At 38.9% G+C, this 26,702-nt stretch overlaps 1 protein-coding gene across 3 annotated transcripts in view; it reads left to right on the top strand.

Moving 5' to 3' along the window:
* Nucleotides 1–359: 359 nt before the first annotated feature.
* vsnl1a (visinin-like 1a) overlaps nt 360–26,702 on the top strand; it is a 31,294-nt gene continuing 4,951 nt past the window's right edge. The window contains exons 1-3 of one of the 3 annotated variants that reach the window (XM_040124470.1): nt 20,643–20,758; nt 23,919–23,980; nt 24,102–24,254. In XM_040124470.1, coding sequence (XP_039980404.1) covers nt 20,671–20,758; nt 23,919–23,980; nt 24,102–24,254 — 303 coding nt within the window. In that variant the 5' untranslated portion in view covers nt 20,643–20,670. Of the gene's footprint in view, nt 520–8,328; nt 8,496–20,642; nt 20,759–23,918; nt 23,981–24,101; nt 24,255–26,702 lie in introns of those variants that run through there. The other 2 variants (XM_040124472.1, XM_040124471.1) reach the window with 2 other exon arrangements.

Below are 26,702 nucleotides of genomic sequence, written 5' to 3'. Positions count from 1 at the left end.
ATAGTATTATAATATAGTATTATAATATATTTATAATAATTTCTAGCGCCAGAAGGCACAGAAAGATCCGTTAATGAATAGCTTAAATTTAATGTGAAATATGAAAACTCGTGTTTGTGTTTGTCATTTTTTGCTGTCTTATACTTTTCTTTATTCGTGGCCCATCATCCTGTAATGCACAACCACACAGGGAATGGCAGCCAGTGAGGCAGACATGCACTGCTCTCTCGGTATCTGTCTCCTCCTCTCAGTTTGTTGGCAGCAGTGTGTGTTTACCAGCATCATCCTACGGATCTACATCGGTTACTTTCAAACGAGGCGGACTTTTCTCCCGAAAAAATAAAATAAAATCAACACAGAATTAAACAAAACACATTAAAGAAATCTTAAGCTACTGGTGGCTCGACAGAGGAGCATTTTTAGACGTCCGAATCGCTTGTTCTCTCCGCCTTTGCAGATTTTTCTGACCACTCCAGACATCAGACCGGACATCTCCCGTTGACTCCGCACCCTCGCAAGGTAGGATGTATGGTCTGGATAATGTTAAAGGATGCATGGAAAAAAATCAAATTTTTTATCCATTGACGTCTCAGTTTTTTATGTATATTAGCACGATGCAACCCGGTGCGTCATCCTTTTGGTTTCATAAGACTATTTTTTGTATTTATCTGCGGGTTAAATCCATGTTAATGAGACGCAAATTACAATAACGACATATACCATTTATCAATATAGCCTCCGTAGCTGTTTTATCGATTCCTGGTGCTATATGCACGTTTTGCACATATTAACATTTGATGATCATGGTTTGTCTTGCTTGAGCTTAATCTTGGCTCTACACACAAACACACATCAGGATTCTTTTCATCAACAAAGTTAAGAGAGACAAATAAGTATCGGTGACGGCTTATGCAGTCTTGCTGAGCAATGCAGACTGTTTGATTTTTGTCGATTATAATGGTGACTTTACATGAAATGGCTTGATAGAACATTGCATGATGTGGTGTAATCTATCCAGCGTAGTTTGCCACTGGTGCTGATGTTGCAAGAGTGTGGGTGTGTGTGTGTATATGTGTGTGTGTGCAGGAGGAGGGTGGAGGTGTGGGGTGTCTCCTTAACTGACATCATCCTAATTGGGAAGAGTTCTTTTTGCAAATCCATGCAGGCATGACCACGTCTCATCCAACAGCCCTTTTGTGCCACCTCTCCTGCACACGCACACTCACACATATTTGTAGACAATAAGGACAGCAGTATTATACTGAAATCTACTAGATTTAACAGAATCAAACCCTTAAACTGCCATGTTCCTATCTGATGGTGCCTCTCTGGGCCCAGGCTCTGCCTGCCTCTCAAGGTCATCCCCTGTTGGCAAATGATGGTAAAGGGACACTGTTATGTAATAGCCTTCCGGTTGGCTCAGGGGCAAGTTTGCTGATTTCTACAGGACTATAAGATTACTAATCTGACAATATATCTTTGCGTCAGTCTGCACCTGTCTGCTTATGTGTAGCTACAGCTATATTTTGTTTTTCTTTTTGGCTGTGAGAAGGTCCCAATGGACTAGGAGACGAAGGGCTATGACTCAGAGTCAGCATGGTCCCCTGCTCTGGATTGCACGGCAGACTGACCCAGAAGGTCTTGTCCAAGACTCGGTCCCTCTCATGTCTCAAGCTAAAAGAAAACACTAACATTTGTTGATTATGCACCAGCTGTTTTTTTTTTTCTTTTGTAGATGTGAGTAACTGGTGCAAAACATTTCCATGCATAAAATTAAGAGCTAATGGGGGTGGGGTGTGTTCAGTGTTTTGTGCTAACAAGAGTGTCATGCCTCTTCATCGGTTTCATATCTCTTTCCTTGCATTCTTTAGTGTGTTATACCTCTTTTCCCTATTTACTGCTGGTGCACTCTTCTCACGTGTGTTTATCCGGTGTACAGATAGTGAAAATATAGCAGAGAAAGCTGGAGAATGTAGAAGGAATTTCATCATTATCACATTTGTTGGCTTCTAATGAGCAATCGCGCAACTACTGAGTGAAGAGATTTTGTTTAGTGACATTTAAAGATAGTTTACATTCCATTCCTCATTAAATTCAACTACAGGGTTGATGGTAAACAGTAACGGAAAAGATGAGGGAGCTACAGGGCTCATAGGTAGCTTTGAAAAGTTACAGTGGAAGTGTTTACATGAGAATGAAAAGTATGAAAGACAAATATGATCAGATATTTAAAGCCCGTGGGGGGATTTGACACAGCCAAACTGGCCATCAAAATCATACAGGCACAAAATGAAAGTCTTTAAAAAGGATATTTAAAGATGTTAATGAAGGTGATGTTTGGAAATTGCTCCAACATACCATGTTGCCACTTGCACCACTTTAAAGGTTATGCACTTGCCAGTTTTCTAAAAAGTGAGCTGAGGGCGCGGTATTAAAAAATTTGTAATTTATTTAAATGTTAAGCATCCTTTTTTTACACCATAAATTAACCACTAAGGATAAATCCTTTCCCCATGGAGTAAAAGTAATTGCATCTTATTATATAAGCTATTTTTTGGCAGTAGGGCCTGGATACATGACTGTATGATATGGAAAAATAGCTCATGCTGTGATATAAAGCTCGGCTACCAGCAGCACACTGATGCAGTACAGATGCAGATTCAGCTTTGCTGCTTGTTGCATGAATGAAGGTAGACAGAGTAATGTGTAACACCTGCATTATTATGCAGTTTGAGCTATTGGAAGAACATCATGAACATATTAGAAGTGAATGAACATTTAGTACCACATCAGAAGGTTGGAGCCTTCATCCAAAATTTATCCACTCCCCAGAGGTTTTCTATGTTGTGTGTACGGCAGCATCATATGTGCTGACATTATGCTCGTAGTGTGCTTTTGATGCCTTGAAATGCAGCACTTAAGCTTAATACAGAGAGATTTTCTTTTGCAATGGAGGATATTACAGATCACTAAATATGTAGAAGAAGAAGTGGGTAGTATTAATTTTGAGATAGTTGGACAGTACTGTTTAGTTGGACAGTACTGTTTAGTTGCTACCTATATAATCTGAAATCTGATCAATTTTCTGAAAAGTAGTAAAAAGTAGGCCAACACAGGTTTCAGCGTCAAGAGAACTCTATTATTATCTCTGAGTCTGAACACAGTGTAGAAACAGAGAAGAAAAAAGGCATGCATGTGACTCAGGTGTGGATAAAATGAAAGAATATTTGTACAGCATTCTTTTTCATTTGGTCTTTCTTAGTCAAAGAAAAAGTATGCTAAGCCTGCCTGCATGGCGCTAATGTTTTTATAACAGTATATTAACCCTCAGTAACAGATGCAGTGTTTTCCACAGGTTGTAAATTTACTTGTGGTGGTGGTCAGTGCGGCGTTTGACCATGTGCATGCAGAGACTAATGCAGTTTAGAGGGGAAGAGTGTAACCCAGGTTATTTTCTGTTGCTACATTTTACAGATGTCCCCTTAATGCCTCACATGCAGGCTATCGGTAGATGCTAGCTAGGCTGCTGCGCACACAGAAGCCACTCAGTTACTACAGCGCTCAAAACTCAGACAGGTGTGGGGCCAAAAATTTGTTTGAAAAGAGTGAAATAAGGTATTCTAATGTAAGATTTACCTATATTGAACCCGAGTGGTTTTATCTACCTGGGTGGGTCTTAATCTACCTGGGCGGGCCGCACAAATGGAGCATAAGTATGGGAAACGCTGCAGACTTGCTGCATGGTTGGGAAGAAGTGGCACACGTGTGTAGAGTGTCAAATGAATGTCATTCCTGGGATTTAAGCCTGTGTTGTGTAGAGAGATGTTTCAGCATATTCCTGGTGTTTCCACTCTTACTTGAAATTACCAATACATAGACATTACAACTACCACTGTTGTCATCTTTCTTTTTGAAAGGAAGACACGCTTTCAATCGTTTCTTTGTCTCCGCCATGACTACTTCTTGTTGCAAGTTTCCACAAGCATAGATGCATAAGTTTGACTTTATGTTTTTTGCATGTAAAACTGTCAGAAAAACATGCAGGCATTGATAGAAGGAAATGATGAGTTCGGGGGCTAAAAATCTGATTGTTCTGACAATTTGGAACCAATTCTCAACTGGAACCGATTCTCGATTCCCATCCCTAGTAGTGTGTTTGGGTAGAGATCTCTTATTTATGATCTAGTGCTGTAACAAAATAGCTTTCAAGAAAAGTTAAAGTGTAAATAACTTAATATTTAAGAATTAAAACTCAAAGATTATTGACCAAGAACTAAAAATGGTCTTTTGCTGGCTAAATGACTACCGGCATGTTTTGTACGTTGCTCTGTGCTTTTACAAAAAGATAGGGGAGATAAATTGTATAACAAGATTTGTAACAGTCCGTACTTAAAGAGGCACTCCGCCAATTTTTGTTTCTAGCGCATTAAGATTAGTTAAGAAATAGCTTATCTTTAATTTCAAATATGAAAACTTGTGTTTGTAATTTCTTGCTGCCTCTATTTGTCTTTATTTCTTTGCAGAACCATCATATAATGCACAACCAAACAGTGATATGTTACATACCATTCGAAATGAATAATAAAGCTGGGCTTTGGGCTTGTGTTTGGAAACTACAACTTTGTACAGAAAGCCCGTGTTACAAAACCAGGGGTGTAGATTGCAGCAGATGTGGGTGTTCATTAAGCCTGCTCCCTAATAGTTGACCAAACATTATTCAATGAGAAGAGCCTTAGTCGACCAAGTTTTGATTGGATGGTTGCAGGAAAAAAACAAATCAAACTCCACAGGAAGAGGCAACACTCAGCCACTCAGTCACGGACTACAATTACATATGTTGGGCAGGAAATCCAAAGTATGGGATAATTTTGAGAGGGTAAAGGACGACCCCAAGGTGTCCTGAGCTTAGAAATTGTTGTTTTCTTGTATTTGGGAGTCACAAAGTAAAAACAATAGGGACTGGATTTGTACATATGCAGGTTATCAAAAAGCCTCTTGAAAAATAATAATGAGTAGTTGAGATGGCATTTAGCAATGCTCACAGAAAATGCGTAAAGTTTTTCAGTGGGCATCAGCTTTATCAGGGTCCTTCATGGGCTCAGCTGTTAGTGAGGGTATCCATCCAGTGCGTTTTTTGGTCCAGTGGTACAAGACTTGTTAGTAGCATGGGTCTTCTCGAAAGGGAGATGTACAATAGAGGAAGACCGATAAATCAGCTAGGGTGATATATTGGCAATATTAGCTTATTGCTAGTGTATCATTATCAGGGTATATTTTGGGCCAACCTTCAAGAATATGCAGCACAGAGATGCCGAACTAGGTTTGAGGTTGTTCAGAAACAGTGTTGCCATTACAAATATTTACATTACATTACAGAGTGTGTTCACCAGAGAGCATTAACATAATTTATTTTTACACTGCAAAAATATCCCACTCTGTTTGTATCTTGGTCACAAAAAAAATTATACATAACAAAAGTCTAAGGGAGCCATATCAATAATTGTTGTTTATGTTATGTGTTTGTGTTTAAAAAAAATTACTTTCGGCTGATGTATCGTTATCGTTATTCTTAACTGCCCAATCATTAATATTGGTATCAGCCCAAACAATCCTTTATCGGTTGGGGTATAATGGACAATATAGTGTTTGTCATACCTGAAGTTAATTTATTTGTTGTATTGGACATTTGCATGATTAGTCATTAATCCAGAATTCCTCTGTGTCATGCTGCGCCCGGCTGAAGGCATTTATCAAAAGTAGATTTCAGGGCAAAGTATATCTCACTTCCTTGACGAATGGTTCCCAGACTGTGTCCCAGGGACTGTCTGAGCTGCTTGCAAAGGTTCCAGAGGTCCTTGCAAAATGAGAAATTGTTTAATTTTATTTTTTTCTACATTCACTAAGACTAACTTTTCTGATCCGAAGTTTCACTCTCTCCACTTCTCTCGCTCTCTGTCAACAATGTAGGTGATCAAATTAGATCAACTGCATATAACCACAACATACACACATACAAAGACCTTTCTGAGCCCTCAATTTCGCAACTTTCTCATATAGTTTGGCCCCTGTGGATTGGGACCTGTATGAAAAAAAGACATGCACAGCTCTTGGTCATCGTGAAATAATACATACCATATTCCCTGCTCATTTCCATCCAGATACAGGCTTAAAGAAATTTTGTGAAATTTAGGAAATACACTTATTCACTTCTTTGCTAAGAGTGTGATGAAACCATTGATATCATGCTCATATCTGTATGCTAAATATGACACTACAGCCAGTTAGATTAGCTTAGCATAAACTCTGGAACCGGGTGAAAGCAGCTTCAGACCCAGTCTGCAGGTAACAAAATCCAAAATCCTGTCTTATCATTGTGAGCTTGCCAGGCAACCAGTGGAGACTCCAGAAAGTCCCTGTGCCCAGCCAAGATATAGTCAGACCTCTAATAGTCACAATTTTCATAACTCCAGTAAAACCACAAATTGTTGTTTTAACATTTAGATTTTTGTAAAGAAATTGACAGAACCTTTGGCTTTGTCCAAAGATAAAAAAAAAAATGAACTTTGAACAGAGCAGGGCTAGTTGTTTCCCCTAGTTTCAGGCAGGGAGGGTCTATCGAAAGACAGTGAATAGGGGTTTTTCCTAAAATGTTGAACTATTCCTATAAAAATACCATACTATTTTGTATGTGTTCTGTATGTTTTAGCCTATTAACAACAAATCCCATATGTTCTGCATTACTTAAATTTGCACTACATTTTATTTTGATATTCTACCTTCCATTGAACTGTTGTTTTTTGTTCATTTAACTACAGTTTGAACTTAAACTTGCAGAGGCCTGCTTAAGATAATGTATTACAGAGGACCCTTCTAATTTATTTTTAATGTGTAGTTATGTTATTGATCTGCATTTTGGAAACAGGTTTGGTAACAGTTGGCTGCTGAAATGCATTAAAATGCATATAGTGACAAAATCAAACCCCAAAGATGATCAGTAAGCAAGCTTGGATGATGTGAAAAGCGCTGTGTTAATTTGGTAATTTCTTGCAGTAATAGGGTTGCTGTTTGGCAGCAAACATCAGAGTTGGATGTTTGAGTGTCTTTGAACCCACCACAGAGAGAATTTTTAAACAGTCCCTGCTCGCAGTCTCATCACTATACAACAATTATGTGACAGTGGCATTAGAAATGAGATTAGAGTTAGAGATAAGAATTTTAGGTGTTTTCATTGCATATTGAAATAAAAGGAAACCAAAAAAACAAAACATAAGCCACAAACAAGTCTCAAAACTTAAGACAGTGCAGCATGGCAGGTCTCGGTATGTGACTGCAGCACCTCTTGGATGTCTGCCTGAGTCTCCTTTCCTCACCACTGTGCATGCAGAGACAGATTAGCACCACACATGCTGTTGTTGCTTCACATCTCCCTTGGTCTTTTCAACCTAAAAAGGTCTAATAAAACATCTCAGCAGAGAGTAAGTGTAGAAATGTTCCAAAACTCTAACCATCTTTTGCAAATTGTGATAATTAGGGGGTGGTTAATGAACTAATTAAGACCATAAAGTGGCCTTATCAGCACTGTGCAGATACAAACAGCTAGACACAGAGGCAAGCTGGGTGCAAACAGCTGCAGTAGAGAAATTAAGGGACATTAAACACCAAAACACACTTGAGTGTTCTAAAAATTCACAGCGGTACAACTACTTAAGATGTCATTATTACCCTTTCCAAAATCCAGTGAGTTTCATTTCAAATTAAGATACTCACCATTTGGAGAGCAAATTGCTAAAGGTTACAACAGGAAATTGTAAAAGGTTTGATTGGAAAAAATAACATTTTAATACGCTGGGGCTTAAAAGTAACCATTCGTAATGATCATTCCTCACAACAAATTGATAGGATGTGGTTTTTTCCCAGAGTTGCATGTCTGCAAATTGACCATATTACCCAAGAAGAAGAAACAGAATAGGACAAATTTCCAACATGTGGTGGTATTCCCGTTCCATTTGTTTTAAAGCTTATTTTTAGATGGAGCTTTGGTTTGCACTTTCTCACTTGTCTAGAAATCTGTATTCAGCCTTAATGAATCACTCTTCCAAACACACTCCAGACTTTTAGTGTAGGTTCATCATCAGGTTAGAAGCACTTCTTTGTGTTCTGTATTAGTTGAAGAAAGCTTAACATTATTCATTTTGTATACGTGTGTGCCTCTGTGTGTGTGTGTGTGTGTGCGTGTGTGTGTGTGTGTGTGTGTGTGTGTGTGTGTGTGTGTGTGTGTGTGTGTGTGTGTGTGTGTCTGTATCTCCCCTGCGCCATCCCTTTTTGCAGGCAAAATGGGGAAACAGAACAGCAAGCTGACCCCTGAAGTGATGGAGGATCTGGTAAAGAACACAGAGTTTAATGAACACGAGCTGAAGCAGTGGTACAAGGGATTCCTGAAGGACTGTCCCAGCGGCCGACTCAACCTGGAAGAGTTCCAGCAGCTCTATGTCAAGGTGAAGTTCCATTGACTCATTTTCAGGCTGGCAGCAGACTTGATTGATTACAAACGTATGCTTCAACATTCATCTTATGTGCTCACCACACATATACGCACAGAGAGACTCAGAGCATATAGATCTGACTTGAGTTCAGAAAAGCACTGGAAAGTTTAGTCACAAAAATAGTGTTCAGTGCAGTACGAACAGACCAAAGCAAAGACATGTTAGATAAAACACAGTTCATTAGACTTTTGCAGAGAATAACATGGTCTCAGGAGAGAAAATATTAGTTACATAACACATTGCTGAAGTAAAAATACTAACTGTGAACCTATCCTGAAGGTGGTTGTTTCAGTACCCGCTGAAGAGCTCATACTTCTATTGTATTAATGAAGTGAATGGTTGAACAAACTTGTGGTATAGTAGGAAATTTCTTTAAAGCGAATTTGTTAAGTTCTTGATCAGACTTTTTGTGTTAAGGTCATGTTATTTTTGTTAAAGCATTATTGATTGATTGATTGATTGATTGATTGATTATTGATTATTTTTTTGGCCACTTCAATTTTTCATCACCATATAGCTGTTATAACAGACAGAGTGGTGAGAGTGAAGCAAAACATTAAAGTTGCAGACAAATGGAAAAAATTCAATTCAGGTTTAATGTGTGATTTGTTATGTTAATAGTTGGGTTTTCGTTTACAGTGTTGCTTAATTTAATGTGAAGAGAAAAAAGTTACTGGCCAGGTTGAGTCCGTAGAGTTTTTTGAGAACTTTTTGAATTTATAATAAAATTCATATTTTTATGTGAATAATTCACTTGTCATACAAATTAATTTCCTATGAGGACAGGTGTATTTGTAACCAGAGTAATAGTCATAATGATAGTTTTATTAACAGTTGTAGAAATAATAGTAGGAAATGCAACAGTAGCATCAGTAATAGTATTGTATCATCATTAGCAGAAGCATCAGTATTAATTATCAGTATTATCAGTGTCAGCTATTTGTTCATTTTAATAAGATCAACAAAATGCATTCTAAGTGGGTTTTGCCAAAGTTGGTATTTGCAGGGTTGCTTGGGGTCAAATGAATACCTTCTGAATCACCACAAAAAAACATTGAGGGGAACTGCATTCCCATCATAAACCCTGCTAGACTTAAGCAGGCATCCCACCATGTTCCCATTCACCCCTCCTGTACCTGGGCAGAAAACAACAGAGAGGCAGATATCAGAGATGCTCAGATAATTATCTTCTCATGCTAATATTTGGCCTAATCTATCTCATTACCTCTGACAGAGCAGTGTGAATTTATGCTCTGATTTATGAATTTAGTCTTATAAAAGAGGGAGGAACACATTCCTAGAAACAATGTTGATCTCATAACGAAAGAGAATGAGAATAAAATAGCAATAAGTGGCTTTAAATATTGACTTTGAAATAAATTAAATGAATAAAGAGGGTTTTTCCTGGCTTATGACCGACTGAACCTAATTTATTTATTTGTAATAGAAAAATAAATTTACACATGTGGCAGGTTCTGAGCAGATGCATGAGGCCCCATATACCTACAGGAAGCCCTGAATGTGACTTTGATAATCTTATAACTGTTAAATTATTAAATTAATAATAAACCTCACCTGGTCAGAATTTAGTAGAGGGTGGTGTGGAATTTGAAGCAGTCACATTAAGTTTTGAACAACTGTTACAAAAAGCACAACACAAAATGATTTATAGTACATTTAATGTATTATATTATTATACAGTGTGATTAATAAACTTGCAAAATAAAGTTCAACCCATGTAATTAAAGTGGGGTGCAAAAGTCTGAGAACACTTTCCCATTCAAGAGAATAGGGAAGTGGTCTCAGACTTTTGGATCCCACTGTATCTGCGCTGCTAAGTTGCTTTAATCAGTTAAATCTGTTTCATAATACTGTATACATAATAATACTGTATGTCCCTATCTTGCAGTTACATCAAGAGTTTGTGCACGGAGTAGTATAAGAATAAGCATTAATCTTTTATCAATGGTGCAAGGAAATGGCTCATACCCAGAGGGGGCTGCCATTACGTAACGCACACTTTGGCACTGGGGTCATGGGTGCACTTCCTCTAAATGACATTGGACCTCCTGTATCAGCTGTGACCGGAAGAGAAAAAAATCTTTGAATCATCAAAAATGAGTGAAGTTATGGCTGCCATGATTTTAAAAAAATCTGAACAAAGCACATCAGTCACCAGTGGGAATGAAATTTTCCATTTGGACCAACTTCTCCCATTAAAACCTATTGAAAAGCATCAAAATCCTTTTAAAATTGAACTACAAAAATGACCTTGACTCCTGGGAAATAAGAGAGAGTTGGCAGCTCTGATAGAGGGATACAAACACAACAGAGATCTAATGGAATATTCCCCACACAAAGGGGGCAACACAGCTCACATCTAAAGGGGTCATGTAGACTTCTGGGTAAATCCTATTACTGATGTATCCTATTGTGTTTCTAGGCAACACGGTATCAATAGTACGGCTTTATTTAAATCCAGAGGGCTGATAAGGGGAAAAACGGTCTGTCATGAACTCACATTAACGGGATAGATTGTTCCTGTGAAGAGTGACTCTGTGTGTGTGTGTAAGTGTGTGTGTTTGTGTTTGTGTGGTAGGGGGTCATAAGTTTAGTAGGAGGGAGAGGGAGACAGAACAGTGTGTTTGCATCGGTTGAAACAGAGAGGGGTTAGAGATTGCAAAATAAGCTAGTGAAACAGTGTGTATACATTATTTGTCAGTCATTAGCTCTGATAAAGTCATTCAACAGAGTGATGAGAAATGTACAAGATGAGTTGTGTGTATGTGTGTGCGTGAGTCTGTGTCCTTGCTGTGCATGCATGCATGAGATAGGCTAGGTTCAGTTTACACCTGTGTACCAAGATCTTCATTTTTCTACACTCCCACGCTCGTCCCCACACCTTCGGATCTCGCCACATTTGCACAAATCTGCACCTGTGATAGTTGTCCAGAAGCCCTCCCTGCAAGGGTGCCAAATGCAGTATTACCTCCACTCAGCTTCCTGGATTAAATGTATTGTTTTGGTTGGATATCGATACACTGTTCTCTCGTTTTTTTTCCCCCTTCTGTGGTCTTTCACTCCTTTAATTCCCACTTCCTTTGTGGAGCTAATCATCTTTTAGGTTGTGAAAAGGAAGAGAGAGGAAGAAAAACTGATAAAGAGGGAGAGTTGAGAGGGAGAGGTGTCAAAGAACAAGAAAAGAGGAAGAAAAAGAAGGTAGAGAAAACAGGTGTAGCATGTCAGCTGGAAATATCTGAGGGCAGTCTGTGATATTCATATTCGATACTCAGTTGTAGCAATCTAAAGTATTTCTTTGTACACTTTAACCAGTATCATCACGACTTACAGTTCATTTGATCAGGGCTGGAGGGGTCATGAATTATTTGGTATATCATTATAAAAACCCTCAATAAAATGAATGGATCTCAGTTCTTTCAAACAGTCAGATTGCTTATATATATTTTAAGAACTATGTGATCACCTGCTGCATTCAGAAGTTAGGTAATTAAACAGACAGATGCATTAAGATTTTAGATTGTAAAATTTTAGGAAATTGAGATGGTTTCCAAATGATAATAACACAATTTAAATGGCCATTAGTATGGTAAATTCAAAGGTAATAGTTTATATAAATGCATATTTCATGTTAAAGAAATCAGTGTTGACGTTTCACTGTCATGAAGAGTCTGGGTGGGTGGGTGGCTGGATGGATGGATGGATAACGGAATTAAAAAAACTCATCCACCAAGGCTTCTTTTGTTAATGAATTCTGAAAAAAAAATTAACTACACATATTTTGTTAACCGTGATTATTGAATTTTTAAGGTTGTTATTACATATCTTATTGATACATTCATAACTATAAATGATGAACAGTGTTGCATTGTTGCACAGTATAACTCAGTTAATTTATTTAGTTCAATCAAAATGTTAAAATACACACCCATACTCATATAATCTGTGGCTACATGTACTGTACCAGTCGCACTGCAAAATAAACAGTGAATAATGCCACACGGGTAGTGATAGTCCAAAGAAACATTTTCAGATTGCCTTTTTTGGTGTAAAACCAAAAGACATTAAGTTTACAATGATATAAAGAGAGAAAACCAGTACTTACAAGTTTGGCTTTTTTCCTTGACAAACCTTAGCCTCAAATATTAAATTTGTTCTTTTTCTGTGGATCAACTATTTGAGTAGGGGGCTAATTGTTTCAGCACCAATCTTTAATGTAATGAAAAGACTGCATCTTCTGCAACTGACTGTACATTAAAAACTGCCAGTTTGGACTCACTGAGATCAGATTTCATACAAGCCTAATTTCATCATGATACCAAGAGTTAAGAACAAGAAAAGGTTCCTGTTGTGATGACACCTTGTCTGTCTTGTTTTTAGCTTTCCAAGAAGAGTGTCACTATTCATAAATCCTCGTCAAACTATCCAGATTAAACTGACCTGCCACAGGTTTTTGTTTCCCAGAGGGTTTTCACTTTTAGCAGAATTACCAATGCCAGACATTCACATAAAAATGAAAGAGTGGCTTCTGTGACAATTTATACTCAAGCTCTCGCATGCCCCAGTGTGTGAGATTTCTCATCCCTGACACGCCAGCTGCTCTGGGAGCCATTTGTAAAAGGATAACAACAGTCCTGAAATGTTAAGGTGATAGATTTTGTTGCTAAATTTTTTTCTCAAGCTTGATGCATACAGAGACAGCCACCACACTCGCAGATAGCCATTTTTTTAAAACAGGAAAATACTAAATACTACTAAAATACTCTTGTACACCCAACAACTGTCTGTCTCCTCTCCTCATATTACTCTATTATTGTTTCTGTGGAGAACAATGGGGCGGAGGCTTTCTGTAGATTGGAAGCATTGTTGTGACTGTAGCCCATGTACCCACTAACACACACATACAAACACAGACACACAGATGCTGACCTGAATATAGATGTATGGATGGATTCTGCTCTGTTGCATCTCGCTTGCAAAGCCTCAAGGCTTTTTGCTTTGTATGTGTGTGTGTGTGTGTGTGTGTGTGTGTGTGTGTGTGTGTGTGTGTGTGTGTGTGTGTGTGTGTGTGTGTGTGTGTGACTGTGTGTGTACTACTTACAATTCAGCAGCGCTGACTGTGAGATTCCCTTTTGCTTCCCGAGACAGACAGATTTCTGGGCAGAATGATAGGAAGGTAAATGGAGCGACAGACAGCCACTGAAATCATCTGGCCAACAGCCTGTTTCTGTTAGGAAACATATGTCACCCAATCACAGGAGACAAAAAACAGAAGAGATAACGATGCAGTGTGAGATTGACATGCAAAATTAGCTTTAAAACCTGCCTTTTTCCAAGACGAGTTATTTGGAAAATTGTTTTGTAATCCTCTAGTAGTGTAGTCCACAAATTGAGTGAAAGTGGGGAGAGTCTTGTCCAGTGTCACGTGATTGAAGTTCCTGGAGATCATGAGTAAAAGCACTGGGGTGCAGAGTCTGGAGTCTCAAGAGTGGATGACATCAGACACGGTTGCCAGGTTAGCCAAAGGAGGAATGTAAACAACAACCAAGATGGCGTGAGAACTCCCTCGGAATTGTAGTATGGATGCAGCCCCACAGCAAACAGTTCAATGTCTTGGCTGCAGAAATGTTCCTTTACAGTAGGTGACCAGGGTGGCACCATCTGATGTTAATAAAAGCATCAAGCCTGCCACCTCCTTTCGTTCTGCTCTCAGATTTATTCCTTTCCACCCAAACCCTCTGAAAGCCATCAATGGTAGTGATGAGATCTGAAGTATCTTCCTGTAATCATGTCTCTGTGAAACACATAAACTCACCAAGTCTCTCCGATCCTTCACTAAGGCCGCTAGTTCGTCCATCTTGTTTTCCAGCGATCTCACATTGCCCATGATGATAGGAGATACCGCCCATATCTCCTCTTCTCCATCAGTCTCTGCTGTGTGGACCCAGCTCTCTTTTCTCATCGCTTCATTCCTCCTCAGCATCCTTCTGTGTGTCCTCCTCCTGATTTCTGCAAGGATGACTGTTGTTCTGGTCAGCATACCGGCTGGCTTCAGCAGTATCAGCTGGTCCCTGGTGTTAACAATGCAAACCGTGGAGTTGCTATGCAATAGTAGTGTAGCTGAATGATTGCATAAAAAAGGTAGCTGAACAGACCAGAACTCTTTCTACTAGTTCTGTTTAGAGAGGGTGCAGCTTAAATAAGTTACAAGTAAAATTTAAACAAGTATGAAAAGAAAGAAAGCTAAAAATTTGGAACTGCAACTGCTACAGGCTGCATGCTCATTTGGCACAGGCTCACAGAAAAAAAAAGACTTACTTAACTACAGAATCACTAATTTGGACAAGATATGCCAGCTGATGGTGTGGGTATATGTGTACGCCTGTGAATGCATATAGCTGTGGAGATGGGGCTTGTATACACCCCCTAATGCTTTAATAAAGTTAATAATGTTAATAATAAAATCAATTGTCCCTCATCCTTTTGTCACCATATCTCACCTTCTTCCTCTTTCCATTTTTCCTTTCTAATGTGTCAGTCCTTTCCCCAGTCTCTCCATTTGCCCACTTCCTCTCCCACCTCCCTTACTCTTTGTTCAAATGGGCTGCCTGCTATACACTAAAAATAGCTTTTGTCATCTCAGAAGCTCTCATGCCATTCTCCATCATTGTCACAACACAGGCATACATGCACACATACACACACACACACACACACACACACACACACACACACACACTCACACACACACACACACACACACACACACACACACACACACACACACACACACACACACACACACACACACACAGCTGAGTGCTGCACATGATGGCTCCTGAAAGGCAAGAAATTCTGTTTATGTCGTTTAACAACATGAACACTTTGTGTTCACTTGAGAAAACTTCTGTTTCTGAGTTGCACTGTGCTCAAACACACAAACAATCCTGGCTTTTTATTCTGGTTAGAAGGCAATCATTAATCAAATGAGCTCAGAAAATTTGAGTCTCACAAATGGTAATGATAAACTCTGAATGAAATGAATTACTCATTATGATATGGAGTAGTTTACAATGTTTAGAAAGCACAGAGGGAGGGCAATCTGACAGTGAATTAGCAGACTGTTATTTTCAAAGACAAAAAGTGCTTTTTTCACTTCAAATTTTCTCCAGTCTTTCAGAACAGATAATTGGTGTTAATTGCTGTGTGTCTATGGCAGTGTTTGCAGATGAGATGCATCTGAAATGAGCTGTGACGAAGAAAATGGGCACATAAAAACAAATGGACAGATGATTAGATTTATAAAAATGAATTGCTTTTGACCTACCAGCTGCTCTTTGGCCTCTTTGCAGTGTCTTTGAAGTTCTAATTGAATTATTCAGCTCTCAGTCTCACCACTGCTGCTGAGGAGTGAGAGAGGGGATGAAGAAGTTAGTGTGTGCCTTTAGATGCATAAATTAAGATAATAGGGCCTATTCTGGGGGGAAATCATATTCAGATTGGGCTCTGTGTCAACATTAACGCATCCTTTGTAAGAATAAATCAGTGGTTGAATGGTGAAGGCAACAGCCCACAAAACTATTACTCTCAACCGGTTTGCAAGGGTTCAAGCCACAGTCTCAGCAAGCACCCACCCATAAGAAAGACTGAATCCCTAAAAAGTCTGACCTTTGTCCTTCCTTTAGAGGGAGACAATTGAGGAGAGAACTTAATGTATACACTTTCCATTTCTTTCATGTATGAGTAGAAAAATTGTGACAAATAAATTATGTTTTCCTAGTTATACAGGCAATGAAATCTTTCTGAATAGGATAAGGTATGTGTTAATGTCTCATTGCGGTATTTGCTTTGGAAAATACTACATTGGTGTTTTGAGTACGTAAACAAATTATACCTAGATATCATGTGGATTTGAATATGTACTCGTGGTCAAGTCAGTCCATCTTGGATTTGTCAAAGTAGTCTGTAAATAAAATGGGCCTTGTTAATCAATGACGTCGCTCTACTCCTCCCAGCTTGTAGTAGGACATTCTTGAATTAGGAGCCTGGCTTTCCCTTTCCTTCTCCCCTGCTCTCCTTATCTTTTATTTTCTAATATCTTTTATTTCCTTATTTTCTTACCATTTATAATCATTCTCATTCGTTTCTGTCAGTTTTTGTTTAGTCTGCAAACTCTTTCTGTCTTACTCTCTATCTAACCTTCAGTTATATTTTTTGTTAAAAATGTGGCTCACCATATTGACAGTTAAAAAGTAGTTTGACATTTTTGAAAATATGCTCAATATTAACAGTACTGCAGTCACGACAGTAGACTACTTCCTAAAGTAATTGTCAAGTTATTGAAATCTAAAGACTTTGTTCAGGCCTTTTGTTCTTGGCAATCTTGTCATTTGTCCTCACTGATTCAGCTGTTCAATCAGCTTAAGTTAACATGTCTAACTGCTTGACAGAGTAGAACTACTCTCCAAAATGAAGAACGGGAAAACATGACAACTATGGGCAATGAAAGCCAAATGCTTGATCAAGCTGATCAAAAAAGTCCAATCTGGCCACCAACCACCATAATTGGAAAAAAAAGAGAAACATTTATATTATTTACTGCAACAGCATTAAAAAAAAACATAAATATTTTTTACTGAAATGGTCATGAATATTTCAGAGGTAATTTTGTTTATTGAATACTAAGGGTGTATATTGTGACTGCTCTGATAAAAGGGGTTCAGTAACTCATTTTAGTGTGGGAGAATAGAGAAAATAATGGATTTTTGGTTTAAGGTTCTGTCCTTGCAACAAACTGTGCATTTAAATGGGACTATGCAGTATTTCCTTCATGTAAATGCTAAAAGCATCCTTCACCTAGGGACATCCTAAAATTGAGCAGATGCAAATTCTAGCACCAGTCTATTAAAGTCGCAATAATTAAGCATTTTTTACTTAAACACAAAACATAAACAGCCTTTTTTTTTTCTCTGATCAAGATATAAACCAAGCAGTTTATATTTACAATTGAACAATAAACTAAATTCTAAATTACTTCAAACTAGTTTGGCATTATTGTTATTTTTCTGACCGACATACATATACACGGATACTGATGTACTGTATATCGGCCCGGCCCATTTAAGACCTAAATTAAAGAGTGCTTCTGCAACTGTCATTAATTATAAAAATTTTTGTAAATATAATATTAGGCCTATTAAGCCTCAGGGAAAATGAAAAGTAGCACACAGCAGAGGCCACATATTTAATGAATGAAGCGAAGTTTAAAATAAGTTTCTTAGAACAATTATATTGATAACTAAATGAGACGCATCACGATCTGTCTGATTCAGCTCAGCAGATGATTTATTGATCAATTGTCTTGTACATTTCCCTCACAGCAATTAATCTGTGTAGCACTTTACAATGTCAGGAAAAAATACAACCTTTAAATTTTTTATTTTGGGAAAAGTAAATACAGATAACCCAATGAGTCACAATCTCATGCTGATTTACACTTGCAAAATCTTCTAACCAATTTCCTCAGGGAAACCCTGTATTACAATATTAAATAAAATATATACTACACGCAAAAGTTCAAGAGAATGAATTGGTGAAAGCCAGCATGTAATCGGTAGAGGTTTTACTGTTAAGTAATCAGTGAAAGGGATATCCATAGACTTTTGAATAATGTTAATGTCAGAAAGTTGTTATGAATGTCCTAATCTAATATGAAAGAGAGAGGGCAGCTATGGGAAAAGAGAAGTGAGAAGTAAGCAGTTTTTGCCAAACAGACCCTCAGGCAAACTCAAACAGTTCACACCAGAGAATGTCAATGTGTCCTCTTGGACAAGTGGATAGAGAGAGGTTGGTACTGTTCATCTTCATGCAACACATTAATACACTACACAACAAAATCAGAGCACTGCTTATAGATGTCAGTTGGCAAAACTAAAAACAGTTTGTAGTGCAGGTGTGCTTAGAATGGGTCACAGACGTGTCTGTTACTCCTAGGTCTCCATGTTATGAGAATACAGCTAGCCTGTATTTGCATGCACCTCAGGGTTAGAATAAATACACATTAAAATTAGATGCTTGAATCTTATAAATTGACTCAGATGAGGGAGATAATATAAGCCATTTTGACATATTGTGGGTGTTTTAGCTCTCTCTAAGTTAGATGGAAATTACATTGAGGCAGCAGGGAGTACAAATATGAATGTTTGCATGCAAATTCAGAAGTGTGAGGTTTTCTTTATACACATGCACTCACACGCACAGACTCAGACACAATCGAGCAGCCACAAATGCTGAATTTATGCTTGATGAGAAATAGCCAAAGAGGTTTGATGATTCCTGTGGAATGGTGGCACAGTGTAAAGAATGCTGTTGACATCCAGAGAAAATCAAAAGGAGGTTGCGTGCTGTGTTTTGCCATGTGGTATTTTCTCACAGTCTCCCTCTCTCACACAAATACTCTGCTACATCTTACTCTTCCCTTTCTTCCCTTGACACTTTCTACCTCTTTCTTCCTACGGTGCTGTCTTTTGGCCCCAGATGAGCAGGAGAAGCTTGGAAGCTAATTATGAGCTTTTTAAAAGGTGGCTTCAAACTGCACAAGCTCCTGCGGCTTTCTCTTGCCAAGCACTTTAGAGACTAGTCATTCTGGACACACCACTGGTAAGATAAAGCAAGCACGTCCTCCCTTTTCTCTGTTTTTCTACCTCATTTTGAATTGCATCACAAGGAGCAGAGGATAGCCCTCAGGTCTACCTGCCAAACCTGGCAGCTAGCAGTGAGTCACACTGTGCTTCCTGCCCTGCTTGGATGCTTTTCTGTAACTGATTAGAGTCTGTATTGAATAGGCAGAAAAATAGAACTGGTGGAAGGCACCAGGCATGACATTTTTTCTGCTGATATGATGAATATCTTTCTTTTTAGCCTATTTCAGTAGCAGATTGGATATTTACTGATCGAGGTTATTGATAGGAAATATTGCTATTTAGCTTGTCTGATGTATTAACCTCTCATGGCAGCCTCCTCTGTTCATTCTTTCCTTTAATGCCAATAACTATTCTCACTGTCATGAGGCAGGAAATATGTTTACACACTCAATAGTGCCATCTTGCTGTTGTGACACTATCATCACTCCTGGAGTTTCCCCATTGGCAGTTAGTGCTGCTACATGGGTGTTTTTTGTAACCACAGACAAACCAGGGTCAGGGACAAGTCTGCTCCAAATTCCTCTTAGATCACAAGCTGAATTTGTGCTGTCCAGGAATCTAGGTTGATTGGTTAGATAATGGACAGCAGAGACATTTGGCCAGCCACTCAAAGCAGGTTGAATATCCTTTAGGTTAATCTGTGGTTTTCATGTTGTGTGGTGTTATTGTTTTCATCTTGTGAGTCTGTGTGTATGTGTTTGTTTGTTTGTTTGTATGTGTGTGTGTGTGTGTGTGTGTGTGTCATCCTGGCAAAATGTGGTTGTGTAGACATCTACGATAGCGGGAACTACCACAGAGGTGGTTTTAGTACTTTGGCAGCTTTTTATATGTCTGTTTCTCTGTCTGTCTGTCACTGCGATAGCGTCCCGATAGCGTTTATTGTGTTGGCAGTCAGACATAGACAAACCTTGATTCTCGCAGGAGAATCAAGATCAGATCATAAGACAATTTAAAGAGTGACTTAAAACGACTGAAACACTGCCTCTCAGTCACCTACAATCACTGACACTCCCATCCCCCTTCACAGCTCTTTCAGATTGTTGCTCCAGTGTTCCTCTATCTCTCCAGCTGTCTAAATCAATGTGTTTCTGCCATTTAAATTTTTACATCTGGCAGTCTCCTACAATTCAGAACTTTAGTCACATGTGTAACTATAACGGTCCTGTGTCAAAGTTAGGTCCTTTTAAGCATCTCAGAAGATGCTTGGTGTGGAGGTGGAGCCAAAACCAGGGCCAGCCCAATAAATGCGAATTTCTTTCGCTGAATGACTGACTGATGAGGTTACACCATTGGTCAGACGAATACCACGTGACTGCATGCTGAAGTTACACCATTGGTTCGGCTGGCCAAGTGCTGGAGTTTCCCCATTGGCCTTTAAAAATGAATTGGTGCAAACAATTTCTCTCATGTTATCAGGGGGCATTTATAGGCAATGCATTACATTTCAACTCTTTGGACAAACCTTTGCTACTTTCCATAGAAGAGAATCACAAGGTCAGGCTTTCCCTCCGTAGACACACCTCTCTATGCATCTTGTTCAATTGACCACACAGCAGCTGATATAGATGATGAATGAGCTTGTAACTTTCTCTCTGAGTGATAAGTTTACAAGTGCATACAGTATAGCTGTAATCACAGCACAGCCGTTGTCTTTAACTTATGTGTATGGTTTTTTTTTTACCAGATGATGTCGTGGAATGTAAAATCAGGATTTTAGCATAGCAGTAGCTTGGAAATGGCTTGGAAGTGAACGCTGGTTAACATGTAGTCTTAATGAGCTGAGTTTCGGTCACTATTTCATACTTATTCCGTCGTCTGACAAAAGAAAAAGAAAAACATGTAAATGAGAACAGCTTTATTGGGAATTCAACTGTATTAAAATACTGTATAAGTGAGCACAGAGAGTAGAAGAGAAGCAAAAAGAAAAAGTGCAGTCTAGCCATATACTAGGTTTTGACCTAGTCTCGTTACTGGCTGAAATCGAAAGCAGTGACAGCGACTTAAGTAATGTACATTTCATGGTTGGATACTCCATACTCTTCACTCTGCTGCCAGTTGACTGCTTTATTTGTATGTTGGGGTCTGGGGTGTCTGTGGGATGGGGGTGAAGGGTGAACTCACCCTGAAAGTTTTGGGGTGGAGTGTCCTAGGATACGTCATAGATTTTTCACAAATTTTGAGAGGGCGTAGAGTACAGGATTACTGGGTTTTCTCTGGAAAAAGGAAAATAACTTCTGTTGTAGTGAACACTACAGACTGGGAGCACGCTCATTTGGTAGTGCAAAAAAGTGACACATAATTTACTAACCTAAAAAAGTAGATTTGGTGTTAAGTTACTCTTTAAGATTTCAGTCCTGGTTGATTTGGAGACACCTGTGGTTTACGTGGTAAGAGCAAGTGCAGCTTAACACTGCAGCAAACACTTGTTGAGCAGGTACTTTGTTAGAAATACACCAGAAAAGCAACTGTTGCTTCTGTTTACAGTGCTGCCAAACAAACTTATGTTGATTCCGCAAAGGAAGTTAGTCAATTATCTGCCTTTTTTTAACATGCCATGATTCATTTGAGCAACCACAATCTGATTTTATGCTGCATACGTACAAGTAGTTTTCGTCCCCATTTGACCCATTAAAGTTGTTTGCCTTGCTGAGGAGTTGGCAGTGTGCAACCTGTTGCCCTACAACTCTTCAAGTAAAAGCTCATTGTGGCTGCTCCATCTTGTTCCTTTGCAATTTTAAAAGACATCTGCAGACAAGAAGTGCAAAAAAACATTTTTGATGAATATTCATGGTCAGCTGTAATTGCTGTGACAACACTTTGCCTTTCCTGTGACTACTTCACAATGAAAGCCACCCAGTGTTTAGCCATTTAAGCTTTGAATGGGAAGCAGTGAGTGCTTTTAATTTGAAGCAGCAGCAGTAGGAAATATTGGGTTTGCATTAGCAGTTACTTAACGTAACTGATACGGTCCCAGTAGGACCAAAATTTGTCTGGCAAAATTTATTTGTGTGGAATGGCCACAAGCAGGGGGGACAGAAAATAGTGTGGGTAGGGTTATAAACATAATCTGCAGGAGCTTGCATGGCTAGCAGGCTAACAACAGCAATCTGCAAAATTGTAAATTATACAGTAGTTTATCAGACATTTTACTCCCATAAGCTGTGTCACTTTCCTTGCATTTACTGCAGCTAGGGATCATCCTTTCTTCTATGGTTCTTGTATTCTTTCACCTCTCTCTCAAACCAGCTGGACATGGGAGAACCTTGTGATTCTGCATGTCAGAATTCAGTCAGATTGAACTCTGGAGCAAAACGAAGGAGACAGGTCAATTCGTGGCAAGAAGCGAATGTGTCCTGTTCCACACAGAAATTAATGGGAAGAGAATTTCAGTCTGACTGCACCATGAAGAGAGTGACAGTAAACAGTGAGGCTGATATTGATTAGGTAAAATTACAAACAGTAACACTAGATTAAGTGCATGCCTTATTTCCTCTGCATCCCTCATGCATAGGGAGGGAATTTGGATCGAGGAATGGCGTACTCCAATACAACCAATAAAAACTACTATATAGTGAGGCAAGTAGTATCAAAAGAGGGTTCTGATTTCATGAAAATCTTAAGAATTATATAACTTTAACATGCTGTGTAACATACTCCAGTCAGCTTTTGGTGACACTGATACAGCAGACACTTATCTGAGAGTAACAAGAGGATGATTAAAATTGTATTTTACAGAGCAGAGGGGATTGAGAGAGTGTGTTTGTGTGTGTGTGTGTGTGTGTGTGTGTGTGTGTGTGTGTGTGTGTGTGTGTGTGTGTGTGTGTGTGCGTGTGCGAGTGCGAGTGCGTGTGTGTTTTGTATCTTTGCAGACCCTGGAGGCTTGGACGCAGTAGCAGCTACAGCAGTGCACAGCCTGAGGTTTTGTAGCTGCCTGGCATGTCACTGTGGGTTTATGTAACAGCACACACAGGCACTCATGTACACACACGCACACACACACACACACACACACACACACACACACACACACACACACACACACACAAAAACACACACACACTGTAAATACCCCAGTATCCTTGCTCTCTTGCTCTCAAGCCATTGCATTCTGGTCAGTGAAGTAGCATCTAAGCAATGCTTTGATGAAGCAATGTAAACAGCCATATGCAAAGACAGCCAGTCCTGTCAAGCCGAGGTCCTGCTAGTTTGGTTCTACAAACAGGCTTGACTGCATTAGCAATGTTAGCAAAGAGATGCATGAAACACAAGGCATTATTTACGTAGCCCTCTGGTGCCACAGTGGAGTAACAAAAACCTTTAGAAACAAGTCATAGCGGAAGCCTAATTTTTGAGTGTTTGGCTAACCGGAAAATGCAGACATCAGGTGCTTTGAAGGGCAAATTATAGTCTCAGACTGAACTCTAAACCTGTGCTTGTATAGTGGGGAGATGAATAGGCAATGGAAAACCTGCTACATAATGTTGGTACCAACAGAGTTGGTGTGGAGTATCCTGTAAGACCCTAAAGCAAGGAGATATGACCTTGTGGGCTCCATGAAAGCTGAGCGGAGATATTAGAACATAAATTCATATAAGATGCTTAACTCAGATCTATTCTATTGTATTGTGTTTTATTCTATTCTCTGATGTTTCAGTTTTGGTGGTCAATGAGCAGTTAACAGCGAAGGATTCGTTTTTCTATGCACTAGTCATTCAGGTAATGATAACATTTATCTACATTGCTTAGGGAGAGGGAACCTGAGCACAAATAAGCTTTGAGGCTCCCAAAAGTCTGTACAGTATGTCCTGTGTGTGTGTGTGTGCATTCATGTCTTTAGCATGACTCTCTGGACTCGGGAAGCAGCAAGGAGGAAGATATGGAGATGGATAGATTTGGAATCAGACTCAGACTCAATCAGTGGAAAATAGAAGAACACATGAAAGAGCATGGCATCATCATGGCAGTGGTCCAGGAAAGATATTATGGGACAGTGAGTGCATGAATGATCACTCATCCGTATAGTAATACTGTGGAAATATTCTCAATAAGACTTTTATTATAGATGGTGCTGTAGTTAAACATTATGGCCACTGGAGTGTAATGTAGGTACATGATTATAAAAAACAAGATGCTCAAGATGTGTTTGCACCACCTATTGTTCAATACATATCAATCATGACTGGAATGTTATGGATTAGTACATCAATAATATAATGTAATAATGCAATGTAATGTTTCTGACTGCAGCTTTTAAAATGGTAAGAGTAGCTTGCTTCTCTGTCATTATGTAATAAAGAATTTTGAGTTTAGCTTGAAAGTAAATGTTTTATTCACCTTGGAAACAGAAATTTGACAAAAGTCTTGTCTCAAGGTCCACCCACTATCTTTTTCCAGAGCTTTCAGCTGCACCATGCAGTCCTCCTCAATGGAAAGATTTTGCTTATCTGTCATATATTATGTCCTGTAATATACTGTATATTATCATTAGGAAATCTGTGAGATGTGGTTGAATTCTCAGGAAAAAGCTCTTATGTGGACCTTAATTTAGAACTTCAGGGATTTTGTTAGTGACATTAACATTTTGTAAACAAAATAATGAATCAATTAAATGATAAAAGAATCAATAGAGCCACTGAAAGTGAAAGTAATTACTAGTTAATGGTCCAAAGAGTGTGTAAAACTGACTGATACTGCTTTATGACAACAAGGTGTCTCAGTGTGTAGGGAGATGACCTCAAACTACAAGTATCAGAATGCTGTGTAGAGCCAAAAAGATCTTAAAAGTGCTTATTGTAAGTTTTTTCACATCAGTTTAACTCATAAACACTTAAATTTGCAATTTTTTAAATTCATTTTTAGTACTCAGATAACGGTAATCCAGTTACTTGCAGCTGCCAAACTGCAACAGAATGTGCATATACTAAATAAATCTTCATCGCATTTAAATCCTGACCCTTGTGGGCTCATCACTTTATGCTTCACGATGTCTGTCCATCTTAACTGTTATCTAAAGAGCTGGCAGCACAGGCCAAAAAACTAAACACAAATCTGGATCGAACAGTGCTTTAAATTTACTCTTAAGTTATTTTCAGACCAAACACAAGTTGTTTGTCGCTTGTTACTGATGAGCTTCTCATTTTACGATTTCTGTTGAATCATTACTTTGTGCTTTTTCAGTGTTTTAGCCTTAATATTCATCTGTTCTGTGATCTGGCAATCAGTTACTGTTCTGTTAGTGTGAAATGGCCTCTTTTAAGTGTGACTGTTTCTCTCCTACTCTTTCTTTTCCTCTCTTTCTGTCCTCTCTCTCCCCATTCCTTTTTTCACCCTCTCTCTGGCTTTCCCTCTCCTAGTTATTGGATCAGCACCAGTGCCAGCTTGCAGGCCGATTATGAAGGCTTTAATGTTCCAATTAACAGCAGCATGTTTTGGGTTGTGTGTGGATGTTGGGTGTCGGGGTAGGGTGTCTCTTTGACAGAACAGGTCTCGCCACACAAATACAGCAACATTAGCCTTCATTAAGCCAGCTGTTCCCATGCGCCTGGCTCTATCCTGAGTGGACAGAAACAGTCTGGCATTCAGCCTGTCCTTTGATGGCTCCAAACAGCCATATCAAACAGCCATACCAGCAAACGGTAGCTAAATCAGGAGAGGAATAAGACTAAATGAAAATTTTAACGGCCTAATATCTGTATCTGTAAAGTTGAAAAAATAAGAACTTCAAGTGCTGCCTGGGTGACTTTGATTGTTAAACGGTAATTGTGTGCCTTCTAGTGAAGGTTTTGTTTTTGATCCTCGATGGTTGCTTTTTCCATGTGTTCTCCATCTATTCCTGTGATGTCTGACAATGCATGTGACAGAGACAGGAAAGATGAAGGCAAAGTAACTCAGATGGAGGAATTTCACAGTCTTATCACCTTGCCCCACTTTCTTCCTTCTTTCTTCTTTCCATTTTTGCATAACAAAGTGTTTCATAACTTGCCAGACTGTCGAAGAGCCGCCACAAAGAGTGGCTTTCTAACCCCCCCCCCTTCCCTTAAACATCTCTCCCACATCACCTCCCTCACACCTTTTCAGACCTGGTATTGGATGGTAGAATTACATCAAAAGGAAAATGTATTTTATCATGGGTATTTGATATATTTGGCAAAATCTTGTGAACCTGACTTGAATTCAAAATAAATTGAACAAGACTTAAGAGTCTGTAGCTTTGCTAGCAGCTCTGAGGAACTGTGATGCTTTGAGCTAAAAGCTACTGTCAGCATGGTAACATGATGATGTTTTGCAGGGGATGTTTACCATGTTCACCATCTTAGTTTAGTGTGTTAGCATACTAACATTAACTAATTAGCAGCAAACACAAATTGCGGCTGAGGCTGATGTAAAAGTCACCAAAGTATTGGACAAATCACAATTCGACCTGATGATGATAATAGAT

This window comes from Xiphias gladius, chromosome 4, assembly GCF_016859285.1.
Source record: "Xiphias gladius isolate SHS-SW01 ecotype Sanya breed wild chromosome 4, ASM1685928v1, whole genome shotgun sequence".
NCBI classification, from domain to species: domain Eukaryota; kingdom Metazoa; phylum Chordata; class Actinopteri; order Istiophoriformes; family Xiphiidae; genus Xiphias; species Xiphias gladius.
The sequence above is the reverse complement of the archived record's forward strand: the minus strand, read 5'-3'. Positions and strand labels throughout refer to the sequence as shown.